Genomic DNA, 14,392 nt, shown 5'->3' on the forward strand with positions numbered 1-14,392 from the left:
GCCTGCAGCTCAGAAAGGGCAGACAAAAATTTGGATGTGGGCCAACAAGACTTGGACAGGAGGTCTTCCCGCCAACAGTGCTTCCGTTGCGGGAAGTACAACCATCACCCAGGAAACTATTTCTTCAAAAATTCCACATGGCACTATTGCAACAAAGAAGGACATATCAAATTAGAGAAACAATAAAATGCAGGTGGACTCCAAATTGTGATAAGAACCCAGTTGAGGTCAAAGCACTGACACAGAGAGAGAGCAATCCTAGCAACAGGGATAGCAATGGATCTGAGGATGACCTCTGAAAATAGAGCATAGCACAGGCTGAAGTGTCTCGAATGCCATTACATCTAAAGCAGCGCTTGCTACCACACCTTCCGGTGAAAACAAATGGAGTAATAGTGAGATCTGTTACTGGAGAAAAAGTCAGTGTCTGGAAAATGTACAGTCAAAGTACAATACAAGCAACAACAACCAAAAACACTATCTCTCTACATCGTAGATACCCAGGGACCAGCACTTTTCAGAAGAAACACATTTCCCTAGACTGGCTGAAAATCAGTTCAATACTGAATATAAACCACGAAGGCAGAACTCAAACAAATCCGCAGTGGTTTTCCAACAAGGGGCGGGAAAGATCAAAGGGGTTCAAGCCAAACTGCATTTAAAAGAGAATGTGGAACCAAAGTTCATCAAAGCCAGAACAGTCCTGTTTTCATTGAAAGGAAAAATTGAAGCTGAGTTAAATAGACTAAAAGATGAAGGCATATTAGAGCCAATAAAATTCAGCGATTGGGTAGCGCCCATTGTACTTGTATGGAAAGCAAACGGTGAGATTCGCATTTGCGGCAATTACAATGTCACCATAAATTAGGCACTGAAAGTACCAGAACACCCCATGCACAAAGCAGAATAACTATCCCAAGCATTAAATGGTGGGCAAAAGTTCACAAAATTAGATTTGACACAGGCATACCAACAAATAGAGTTGGACAAGGAATCAAGAAAATATTTGACAATCAATACCCACCTGGGACTGTTCACCTACACATGGAACTTCAGCAGCATCTGCAATTTCTCAACCTACAGTGGATAAAATTACTACACAGAATCTCAATAGGATGTTACCTGGATGATATCACTGGCTGAATCAACATGGAACACTCACAAAACTCTGAAGAGGTCTAAAGCAGACTACAACAGGCCATTGAACAATTAGGACAGGATAAGTGTCTTCATGCTGCCCTCAGTAACATAGGATTTACAATCGACAAGGAGGGGGTACGAATGGATCTAGTGGTCACAAAAGTCTTTCACAAAGCCCCATAAATCACTAATGGAACATATCCCCCAAACGTAGCCCCCAAACCGCTTACTCTAGAAAGGTTAAAAATGGTACTGGAATACGGAGACTAAAAGCAGTTGATCGACTAAAGCAAATATTAACGTCAACAAATGAGGATCAGATCCACTACAACTGAACAAAGTGACTCTTGCCGTTGATGCTTCACCAGTAGGACCGAGAGCAGTGTTACAAGATCAAACCAGCAACCACAAAGAAGGCATATCACACAGGAGTAAAGATGAACAATTACTTTATTAACAAAAAATTCACCTTCAAACTTTAATTCAAAACCCTCCCCCCTTATAACAATGGCCACTGGTTACTATGCAAATTTCAGTAACAGTGTAAAACTAATAAATTCCCCAGCCTAAATATGACATATGTAATTAAAGTCTTAAGTTATATTTCCAACCATCCCACAGAAAAAAAACAGACACAAAACACACAAGACTCACAAAACTTCAATCTCAACCGAATCAAAGATCATAAACAAAATTCAGTTTGTTTTGTAAACTGAAGCCAAAAGATATTAGAGAGAGAGAGAGCACAAAATTCAAAGTTGTCTTTTGTTGCTTGCAGGGAGAGGAACAATGACTTGGTCTGGATCCTTCTGGCTCTCTTTGGAATGTTCATCCCTTTTGAAATCCCAACATTCTAAATTGTCCTCCAGTCCAAGACTCGTGCTCTGGGCCTTCTTCCACTCCACAGCACCACCCAGTGGTGGTTTTTCATCCAAGTCCAGAAATTTTTAGATCATTTTCTGCACATACCCAGTCCGTCTCCCACTCTTCACCTTGGCTCTCTAAGGCAAACCGTCACTTTTTAACATAAAACCACACAACACATAGGCCAATACACAACATAGAACTCTGTAACAACAGTATTATCCCAAATCACAGAGAAGGGTAAGCAACCAGTGGGATATGCTTCACAGACATTAACTACAAGCGAACACAATTATGCACAACTGTTTTAAAAAAAATTAACAATATTTTTGGTATAAAAAGATTCCACCAGTATCTCTATGGAAGAACTTTCACCCTAATTTTCACGAGTAGTCATGGGCTCAATGTAGTAATGTTAGTGAGGGCCCATTCAATATTTATTGCATGAGGGGGAAGAGTGATGTCACCCCTCCAGTAGCCACGTTAATCTGATGGTTTTTAAAGAGTGAGAAAGCACCACGTCACTGAATCCTAATTGGTTAAGTGCATACACAACAGGTTAAACATTGCTCCAGATTTTAGCATCAGCACTTGCTTGTGTCACCAGTGAGAACAGAGCCTGGCAACTTTGCTAAAAGATTCACTATCCCCATGGCAGTGGGCTCAGGGAAACTCCACAAGCTACAATGATGAAATTAGCCTTCAGTTATGTGTGAATTAATGATACAAATGTGCCCTTAAACCTACGGTTGATTTATGTGATTGTAACTTGGCTACGTTTGCATCTACCCATGGTAGCCTTTCACCCAGTCAATTATGAAGTATTTATCAGTATGCCTTTTTAAAAGAAAATGTTTGCTTCCACTGTTCTTTTGAGGGAGAATGTTTCACAGGATCAATATTATGAAAGCAAAAAGAAAGTAGCCCATCTTTGTTAAATGTGCAGCTGTAGCAGGCTGAGCGACTGCGCAGTTAGATGGGCTGTATCTCCACCCCAGTCGGCCAACTCAAGATGGCGCAGGCTCCCTTCACTCCCAAGGAGAAGACCGCGGTTGACGCTATGTGTTGCCCAGGTGAACTCCCCGCTTCCGGGTGGCGCACCGCTGGCCAGAGAGTGACGTCGCAATGAGCTGTCTTCACTTCCAGAAGTCAGCGACCACGTCACTGGAAGTAGGTGTCCCCTTACACGCAGCATAAGAAATTAAGTCAGTTACTCACATCGTGTGGATGTCTTTTTATTTCATAGCGCTGCTGTAGCAGACGTTACACAGCCCTCATTTTAAAATAGTCACTCCTTGTCCTAGCTTTTTGCACAAGGCAACAGCATCCTCTAACCTGTTTTTAATCAAGTAAAGGTGGTGAAAATAGCTCTGTCAATGAAGAAAGAAGAGGTGGTGAGCTGGAGGAAAGAAGAGGGCTAGGGAGAACAGGGTGTGGTCTTGTAGAAACTATAGTAGTCGATATAAATGTCATCCATCTGTCAATGGCTTCATGCACTGACAAAATAATGCCACCCATACATTGGAGGAACACAGCCTAAAATACTGTATAGACACTCTCCAGGCCTGCTTGTTGAAGCATTCCTCATAAAGCAATTTTAATGTATTCCAGATATTGTTCCAGAACGCATGATTCTGGAAGCATTCAGTAGATCAAGCATTAGAGGACAACAGAATAAATATTTTTGGTCCTTCAAAACAGGAAGAATGAGAATATTTTTTCAGTTGCTGAGATAGGGACGGTCTGTGATTGGGTGAAGGCCAAAATTATCCTGGGAACATGGCTTCAAAACACAGGAGTTAGGTGCAGGAAAAGAAAATTGAGTGCTGTGCAAAAAAAGTGGGTGGGTTAGTGCCTGCAATTCAATATTAAATCTTGAGGACTGCGTATTGTCAGTGCAGTATAAGAAATGGGAGACTGAAAAATCAGATGGAAAATTAAAGTTGCATAAGCTCATGGTTGCCCTTGCAAACTCAACAGATGTTCACCAAAGCAGTCAGCCAGCCATGTGTGTGTGTTTTTTTTCCCCCAATATGGATGAGTATTAAGGGTGTGCACCAATGGACAAGACTGAAAGTAATCCAAGTGAATTGTTGCTTCATCTGGAAGGAATATTTCGGTCCCTGGATGGTGGGAGGGGAAGTTGCAGAGGGGCAGGTATTTAACTCCTGTGATTATATTGGAAAGTGCCATGAGGAGGGATGTACTTGATGGAGCTTTAAGAGTTAAATTATGGAGTTGTAGAAAGACAGCTCTTCAAGATTATGAAAAGCAGAGATAGAAAAATAAGTAAGGTGGTAGAAATTTCTAAGGATAATTCATTGAATACGGAGGCTGGAAGGATTCAAAATAAAGATAGGATGAACCTAATTGTTCTTACTAGGAGGGGTTGGGTGAGAGCAGAAACATTAGGGGTCCACAGTTATGGATATGATTTTAAAGATGCTAATGTAGAAAGTTTCATAATCAGAACAGGTATGATGGAGAAAATGGGTGAGTAGAAGGAGATGTCATCTAGATGGTTGTGGGAATTGGTAGATATCTATATTAGTAGATAATCTCTCCCATGAATGAACAACATGGCACAAATTAATTTTCTTCCATTGCATGGGAAGGTTAAGATTTTGTACTGCAATCAGCTGTTGGTTTCATTTTCAAGCCCTTGCATTGAGAAGGGCTAACGCCAAGATTTTAAGTTATTTGTATATGATTACCAGAGAATAGGTGGGGCAGAGACCTTTATCATTTAATCAACTGCTTTAATTGACAGCATTTTTTTTGGAACTTTATCTGACACACACATGCTGTTTTCCTTGTAATCTTTAACAGTTGTGGCAATAAAATTGTTACCTACCATGCCGGTATGAACTGATCACCAAGGTAATAGTCTGATGAATATAGAATTGGTGCTGAGGTTTTGACTTTGAAGTGGTTGCAGAGTATTTTCTGTAGTTTAATTTTATAAGTTTTGTCCTTGGTCAGTCAACTTCTCTATTATCTTGAATCGCTCTGTCTCTATCATTCTCTTCCTCTCTTCAACCAACCTAAAATAGCTATCGTTAAAAACTGTTGGTATAGTTTCATTGTTCCTATCCTGCTGGTTGAAATTCTACAATTATTGATCTCACTAAATTATATTAAAGAATGATAGAATTGCATTTCTTTGTTGGCAGGCCTCATGTTTCGTTAAAATTTTATGTAGCTTGCTGATGAACTACTATTATATTCTTGTTACTGTTTTGTAGGCAATGAAATAGAAAGATCCCAGTAAGTATTAACATAATAATGACCATATAATTTGAGTAGCAAGTTATTAACATTCTAGGAATGATTACCCCAATGTTCCTCCAGAGGAATGCCATGTAAATTTTTCATTAACCCAAGAGAACAAATATGGCTCAATTTGACATAACATCTAACAAATTACACCTCCTCAATACTTTACACTCTTTGCATTGTATTTTATTGATTTATGGGATTTTGTGTTCAAATTTCTGTAATGAATCCATTACTTCTGACCTAGATGAGAATGTCACCAGAGCTGAGCTGTAGCTGACAATTCCAAACAGTTTCCATTATCTTCCAGCAAGAAATCTTGATTCTGTTCATTTAAAAATGTCCTATATTGAAATGCTTAGTCATTTGTTCCTATTAAATACAATAAACACTGGTGTTGAATCTTGTATCTGTGATACCATGAACACAATTGACAGTGAAAACTTAATTGCACCACATTAGTGCTGATTGGCATTTTTGAGTCGAATTTGGACAAGGATATGCTATGAGCTTGTATGGTTATAATTTTGATTCAAGTCGTGAGTTTATCAATCTTGTGCTTTTTCCAAAAGGAATGGATGCCCCATATGATGGAGCAGAGATAACATTAGTAACAGAAGAAATTGAAGGCTGTTATAGTTATGCAAAAAGCTTCCAACCCAAAAAGAAAAAGAAATGGAAAGATCAAAATGACGATGGAAGTAAAAAAGGCAAAAAGCCCAGGTAAAAACAAAAGCACTGTATCCAAAAAAAATTCAGCTGAAATCTTGCACATTCAATATGTACTAGTTCTGATAATTGGCAATATGCCTCACTTTAATTTTAATGTATGGTAGAAGCCCATTCTGGCCACTGAAGCACTTGCTGCCCAATTGCATCCAATTAACCAATCAGCCCTATAATTTTGGAGAGTGCAAGGAAACAGCAACACCTGTGGAAAACCCACATAGGTCAAAGGAGGACATACATGCTCCTCACAGTCAGCAGTGGGTTCAAACCCGGGTTGCTAACACTGTAATAGCATTGTGCCAACCACGCTGCCCAAGGTTCTGTGTTCTTTGTTCACTGCTTGAACTATTAAAATTGAACTTTCAGCAAAATGTAGAATTCTGTGTTTACTTCATCGCACTTTTTTCTCTTTTCTATGTTGTTATTTGTATATGACAGCATTTGCATTAAATATTTGCTTGATTCAGTGCCAGGTGGTTTCAAATTTAGTTTGTTCCTTTTTGAGGCAGTAATTGAACTTCGGAAATGAAATAGCAGGTGGCAGAAGTGCCAGTTGCGGAATGTTGTGGGCAAGGTGAAAGGTTTAAGGTAAGAGGAAGGAACATTCTTTTAAAAATATTTTTATTAATTTTAATAAATAGTTTATAATACTAATACAATAATAAAATGATATGAATAGCTACACATAATTAATAAAACAATCAGTATATCAAAAGCAAACATAAATTGTCAAACATCCATAATTCATAGTCCAAATATTTATTTAAAAAAGAAGAAAACTAATATCACAAAAAAGGAAATAAAAAAGAAAAAGAGAAAAAAAGGAGAATAACAAAGAGAAAAACAAAAAGAAAAAACTCAATACCCCTTCCTAACAGCCTCGCCAGATGCTATATGACTAACATTAAAGGAAAAACGAAAGGAGAGAAAAAATGTGAAAAAGAACATGGAAAAAATACGAGTCAGAAAATTCAATTACATTGAAGTGAAATTATAAAATAAGAAAGTGAGTTATAAATGACCCCCACAGCGCCCGAAATCGGCGTTTGGAATATTAACTGAATAACAAATTTTTTCCATATTCAAACAAAAATGATGTCTCACAACAATTGAGCATGAGTAGACAGGGCAGCGTTCTTCCATTTAAGTAAACTCGCACGCCTCTCCAAAAGAGAGGCAAAAGAAATAGTGTGACTCTGAACCGGGGGCAAAGAAAAATCATTTCCTCACATTGTACCAAAGAGAGTCACCAAAGGATTCAGTACTAACTCTATATTAAAAATTGTAGTCAGAAAACCTCTCTCCGCTATTTTTATAGACTAGGATGTCCAGAACATATGAATTAATGACGCTTCTCCACTCTTGCACCTGTTACAACAGGGCAAAGTTAAAAACGAGGCAATTCAACTTTTGATGTGTGCCGTGTGTACCACCTTAAATTGTAATAAACAATGATGAGCATGTAACAAAGAACTATTAACCAACTTAAAAATTGTGTTTCAATCCACATCTGACAGAGTAAAATTTAAATCCCATTCCCAAATATTTTTAATTTTAACTAGTGAAGACTGTTTTAACCATAACAATTTCTTGTAAATAGTAGATATTAAACCTTTACGAGAAGCATTAAACTATTATTTTTTTTAAAAACTCGTCTACAAAATTTGATTCCGACTCTCTTGGAAAATCAGAAAGCAGTGATTCAAGAAAATGTCAGAAGTAAGGAATGTTAAAGGGGATTTGAGGGGAAAGTTTTTTTAAAGCACAGGTAGTGGTTGATATGGAGCATACTGCCAGGGGTAATAATGCAATCAGCTACAATCACTACACTTAAAAGACATTTAGGTGGGCACTTAATACATATATGAAGCTTATACAGGCAAATGGAATTGATGTAGATGGGTAAAAAGTTCAGAACTGGAAGGCCCACTTCTGTGTTGTACAACTATTATACTGTCATACAATTGTTGTACAACAGTTGTCCCAGCAGTCCTCTAACCATGAATAGCCATGTAAATAGAATTTTGGATCCTTCACTGCATCAAAATTCAAACAAATATATTGCAATGTAGGAGTACTTTAAAGACAACCCATGCATTACGGGTAGGGTTGCTTTGCAAGAAAAAAAATTTGTTTTGCAATTTTCTGTTCTGCTTGTCGTCTTTGCCCAATGAATCCCATGTTAAAACCAGAGATGCATTCCTACAGGGTGTTTTTTCTCTCATATTAAGCCATTTTATTGGCAATGATTGTGTGACCCAATGCTATTTTTTAAACATTAGGCTTGGGTCAAGGACAGGGCTTGTACAAAAGAAGCAACACATTTTTGTCAACTTTTAATTTTAGTCAAGCAATATTGTGGATAGTGAGATTTGGATGTAACATCACCACACCAATTGGGTTGGCAGTTGCTGCCAAGTCCTTCCTTTGCAACTCCCTCTCCAGATTGAGGTGATGAAAAGAGACACCTCCGTGCATTTCTACCATATTCTTCCTTTGCTAGGCAATCTTTGAGGCTCAAGGCTCGTAGATTAGGAAAATATTTAGGAGCTGGAAAAAGGATGGGACTTGATCGTCGGGGTTGATGAGAGAAGGAAATACAGGACAGTAATGGGTTAAAGTGTGATACCTTAATGGATATGAAGTAAAGGCCAAGGGGACTACCTGCAGGAAAAAGGAATCTCAACATGTCATGCATGTACTTTGAGAATAAATCTGAAATCTGGCTGCTTTAAGTTGTTGTTGTGAGACTCTACAATGCCGCACTTCAGAGAAAGTGTCTCATGGAGGAAGAGCGCAGTAGTGTTGCTCTCTGAGATCACTGTTCAGAGGCCATTGAAGAGGATGTATTTGGCAGTTCATTCCAACCCATTTGACATAGTGAAATCATATTCAAATTTCAGAGTATTGAATGAAAATTTAAAAGGAATAGACAGATGAGTGAAATTATGGTATACAAATCTCTGAATGCATTAACCAAAAATAAAATCTTCAACGATTTAAAAATCTGAAATGTAACAGAAAAGGCAGCAATGCTAAACTTATTGAAATCATTTGGGATAAAGTTTCAGCATATTTGATTTTGGGAAGGATGTCAAAACTAGAGAATATGAAATAGAGACAAAATGGACAAGATCTTTATCAAAGGAGACTGAAAGCAGCTGATCTTTTCATTGGAAAATTATGGTTCAAGGAAATGTGGTATATTCTTGAGGATAGAAGGTTTAATTGTTAAATTATTGAAGTTCATTATTTGACTACAAAACAACAAGACACAACAGTGTTTCTCTGGACCACGGTGCACACACTATACACAGCACATAATCACATATATTCACAGAGATATCATTTAAAATAAATGTAAATATTTTGCAATGATTTTCTTGGTTAATTTAATTTAGAAGTACAACACAGTCACAGGTCATTTTGGCCCACGAGTCCGTGCCGCCCAATTTACTCCCCATTAACCTTCATCCCCTGTATGCTTTGAATGGTTATAGGATACTGTTCATCAAATACACAGCCTGCAGGAAAAAGCTATTTCCCAGCTGATTTTGATGTTCTTGTGCTGCCACTTGATAATAGGTCAAAGATGCTGCGTGTTGGGTAGAAAGAATCCTCAAATTCTTTGAGCCCTATTTAAGCAATGTTCCGGTAAATGTCATCCATCGAGGAAAGGAAGACCCCAGTGATCTTCTTGGCTGTATCGATAATCCTCTATATTGACTTCCAGTCCTATGCTTTGCAGCGACCATACCCCACAATGATGCAGTCAGACAGGACTCTCTCAATTGTTAGAGTGGGAATGAAATCCACACATAAAACCTTCAAAGAGTGAATAAATATTTAAGAAACGAGTGAAATGAACAAACATAAGATTTAGCAAATACTTATTGAGAAGCAGCCTATTGAATTAATTCTGTGCTATAAAAAATTCAGGGATTCTCAAACATTAGGGAAAATATTTCAAAAACTAGGATGGCAAGGAAAAAGCTGATGTTTTCTTTAATCATTATGTTTTAGAACAGGGGTGTCAAACTCAAATTCACAGAGGGCCAAAATTAAAAACTTGGACTAAGTCGTGGGCCAAACTAAATATTTATCGAAAACTTTCAACAACATCTGCATGTTTTCTCTTCTTTCAACATATGTAATGTTAAACTTTTTCTTATTAAAATAAATGTTTAATAATAGTTTTGGTTAAACTCTTTCCAGAAGAAGCATTAACAAATGAGAAATAAAATATTCAATAAATAATATTTCTCTATAGCCTTTAAGCTCCTTTTAAATGTTTTTTTTTTCACAAGCCAACAAGTCAAAAAAAAAAACAACTTGCTTCAATGAAAATCCAATCTTTCATCTATGAACAGTCCAAAGTTAACCAAAGAAAATATGAATCCAAGCTTAGCTTGCTACACTGTGATTTACTCTGATGCACCTGGGTCTAAACTAGATACTTGGCATCTCCTCTTAGATGCAAATTCATCAAACTCTGGGGTCAGAGTTTGCCTCCCACCTGTCTTGAAAGGTTCTGTTTTCTGTCTTTCGTTTGGCCATCTTTCGTAAGGGGTTTATTACATGTGAGTTGGGCGACAGGTCGCAGATGCTAATGAAGTAAAGAGAGGAGGTGGGGGCGATTAGCAGGCTGACGGGCCGGCGGCAACACATTTGCAAAGCATTCTGGGATTTGTGGTATTAGCTGTTCATGCGCTATACTGGCGCGGCGGCCAGCGGGCCAGCTCTAATACATATTTGATATGATCTTGCAGGCCAAATATAATTATATCACGGGCCAAATTTGGCCCGCGGGCCTGAGTTTGACGTGTGTTTTAGAAGATCACGGTTAGGTAATGTTTTTGGATAAATTGGTAATAATTTTCTAAATATTTTGTGTTTCACTGTTAACAAATCATTATCTTCATTTGTAACTCATATTGCACATACGGTTGCTACCAAGCCTATCTGTAAGAACATGCAGCATGAAGAATTTTAAGGGCAATCTTTAATTCATTGAATAAGCAAACTTTATCTTTGCTTTCTTAAAATGTATACAATTCAATTAATATTCACAAGAAAGACAAATAAGATGTTTTTGGCTCTTGAAAGAAATCCATTAAAGATGCCTCTGTATGATTTTCCTTGAATTTTGTTTTAATTTTTTCTATCTTGATTTTCAGCTGAATATTTGAACTTTCTGCATTTTCCCATGAAGTCTGTAAGCATTTTTTCCAAGACTTAAAGGTTGTATGCTTTTAAAATATTTCTTTTTGACTTTCAGGCCAGCTTATTTGCTGTATTATTATGATACCCATTTAAAAGTGCAGCAAGACTTTCCTAATTTGCCACGATCTGAGATCAATAAGAAAATTAGTGAAAACTGGAGGCGTCTTAGTGTGGCTGAGAAGAGCGTTTATCTTGAAAAGGCAAAGCTGGAAAAAGAAGGCATAGATCCGGTAAAAACTTTTTCTTTCTTCCAATAAATAATTTTCAGCCCACATTTATTTTAAAGCTATTTCTGAAACAAAAATTCTTCAAATTTTTAATTAGCTCTTCATAACATGTGTAAACGCACGTGTTCATTTGCCTTTTGCTTTTAGGCTATTGTAGCAGGTGATCATGGAGTAATGTTTGTAGATGTACTTGAAGGATCTCAAGTAGTTCAACAATGATCTCGGTGATGTACCAGATGCTGATGTTCCAAGATTCTGTAAAATTGTTCAAACAATATTACAATTCCTTTTTCTAATTGATTTGATGATGGAAATTTAAATGAAGGTCAAGTCGAGTGGAAAGCCTATGTCTGTAATGCAAATTGTGCTTTGGGCATGGAAGAGTTCTGAAGTTACAATTCTGATCATTTCTATCTGTGCTGCAACAGTATTTGGCATAAAGTAAGGCCTCTCCAATGTGATGTAAAGAGTTGTGACACCACCATCTGTCTTCATCTATTTCATTGGGAATGAACTGAAATAATTAAGTACTCTTTGGCTCAAAGCTTGTAATTTAGAAACGATCTGGATCTCATTTTCTGTCAAATCTCCCTGACCAGAATTTGAACATTATTTAAATCTTTATTTGTTTAATGGCATTCTGCACTCCAGAATAAATCACTGATTTTTACTTTTGGCAACAAAAGTATAAATTGAAATGATGGCTTACTATGACTGAAATAATTTGTATCAGATCAAAGATCATTTCTTTCAAGACCAGTCTCCTATGGAGGTAACTATTATTCATCATGATGTGATGTTACTTGAACCTAGTCTAATCTTTAATTTGTAAACATGAGCTGCCTGTTTATGCTTTGCATTATTACAGTTTTGTGTTACTGACATTGGTGCAGTGCATAATTTCCAACAAAAACAGAAAGCATGTCTTTTTGCTATTTATTTTTATTTCTCCAAACTGCTGTTAAATCCTTTCATTAGAATGTATGTGGGTTTGGTTTTACTTGGAAATTTTCTTTTTCTTTTGTTGTTTTTCCTCTCTCTGCAAATGTGCTCTTGACTGTTGGGCATTTTCAGCATTTTTATTGCAGACTTCCATCGTCTTGAATACTTTATTGTGTAAGCATTAAGTTGTACTCATTTTTGTTTTGCCCACAGAATGATAAACTAACAAGTGCATCAACTGGTGTCCCTCCTGCTGATATTCCAGGATTCCGCAAAATACTTCCTCGTTCCAACTACATTATGATTCCTACCTCTAATTTATCTAGTGATGGAAGTGGTCAACAGGTACCGCAATCTTCCACGCCGAGAGGAGGTGAAGGGAATTCCACCTGGCAGACCATTACCCATGACTCTGCGCGCAATCTCTTTACAGTCAGTAGTGCACTTGCAGATTCTGGCCATGCTGAGAATACTGAGGAAAGCATTGCAATTGATGGAATTACAGATGAAACTATTGCATTCATTCACACAGAAACCATGCAGGAGATTGTTACATCGGAGATGCTGTCTCAATTTTCTCATGTGACTGATGATAAAGTAACAGAAGAACTCACCACCAATAAGACTCCTTTGGAATTAACTCATCCCTATGACTCCCCTTATGTTGTTATTGAAGGAACACTGATAAGTACGAGTGACAGAGTTTCAGAAAATGTGACCAGCTGCAGCAACCAGCAGACGACAGAGACTAATCCTGTCATAGCTGTATTATCAAATCAAAGCCAACCAGCTGCAAACCTTGTTCCTCATAATGCAGTTGAGCAAAATATTGGTATTAACCGCAAACAGGTCGGAAACTTTTCCTTTCACTCTTCACCTCAAAATAATTGTGCAAATGTATTTTACTTTACATTGAAAGTGAACTATAAGTTGTTATTGTGATTTCTATTGTCACATAATAATATTTTAAAAATGTAATATGCACGCTATACTTCAACTTTTGTCTGCTGTGAGGCAAACGAAGAGTCCCTATGAGGATTGCCTTGCACCCCTAACAATGGGAGAAAGAGGAGCAAAAGAGAGTTCCTTCAGGAACACTTTGTGACTGTGGATTCACCTCAGTGCTGCCTCAGCCTCACGGACTCCACTTTAAATCACTGGCAAATCTGAGCTCCAGATCAAAACCTCTGATACGATCAGGAATCCTTCAGCGTTCAGGCCCTTCAGGAACCCATCTTTTCCTCAGTACATCTCAAATCCCAGTTTCAATAGCTGATTCCCTGAGCAGATCTCCAGCAGCCTTTGTGGTTCCTTTGACCACAATTGCCGCAGCCCGCAGCTTGTGCGAGTCCTTTGAATGCAAGTAGGCCCGTAGCCTCTGTGCGTCCCTTAGCCACGGATCCCCTTGCTAGCGCACTGCTGTGGTCAATGTCCTGCAGAGCCGCATCCTAAGTCTCTCCTCAGTGGTGGTATTTTTCTCATTTCTGGGTCCCTGCCACTCCAGTAAGGTTCAAGGAATGCGCCATTGGGGAGATAAACTGCAGATATATCTGCTCTTGAGCTCTTGCAATAAATTTGAACTTGGAATATATCACCATGAGATTTTTCCTGCAGACCAGGCAGAATTTCTACTTGTAAACTGCACTCAAGAAAGGGATACATGTATAAGGGAGATAAATGTGAACAAAAAAAAATCAGTAATAAATAGTGTGTAAAGTAAGAGTCCTCAAATGAGGCTCCGATTGAGTTGAACCGTGACAGTATTTGATGGTGAATCACAGTGCTCTACAGAGGTCACGTCAATAAATATCCCCAACCAAAAAAGCAACTGAAAACAAAACAAAGGGTGAGTTATCCTTAGCCAATTTCACCATTTGTTGAGATTGTGACTGATCCAGAGGTTCACGCCATCTACTCACTTTCGGCAACAGACAAATATAAAGGTCTTAGCCAATTAATTGCTTCCACAATCACCTAAGGTTAATTTTGAG

The 14,392-nt window shown here is 37.8% G+C and overlaps 1 protein-coding gene across 5 annotated transcripts in view; it reads left to right on the plus strand.

Moving 5' to 3' along the window:
* The window catches only part of hmgxb3 (HMG box domain containing 3), a 64,885-nt gene that overhangs the window by 1,590 nt on the left and 48,903 nt on the right, over window positions 1-14,392 (plus strand). For 3 of the 5 annotated variants that reach the window (XM_069898169.1, XM_069898168.1, XM_069898172.1), the window contains exons 2-4: window positions 5,853-6,003; window positions 11,288-11,462; window positions 12,615-13,250. In XM_069898169.1, the coding sequence (XP_069754270.1) occupies window positions 5,855-6,003; window positions 11,288-11,462; window positions 12,615-13,250 (960 nt within the window). In that variant the 5' untranslated portion in view covers window positions 5,853-5,854. Of the gene's footprint in view, window positions 1-2,950; window positions 3,175-5,250; window positions 5,272-5,852; window positions 6,004-11,287; window positions 11,463-12,614; window positions 13,251-14,392 lie in introns of those variants that run through there. The other 2 variants (XM_069898170.1, XM_069898171.1) reach the window with 2 other exon arrangements.

Source organism: Narcine bancroftii, chromosome 9 (assembly GCF_036971445.1).
Source record: "Narcine bancroftii isolate sNarBan1 chromosome 9, sNarBan1.hap1, whole genome shotgun sequence".
NCBI classification, from domain to species: domain Eukaryota; kingdom Metazoa; phylum Chordata; class Chondrichthyes; order Torpediniformes; family Narcinidae; genus Narcine; species Narcine bancroftii.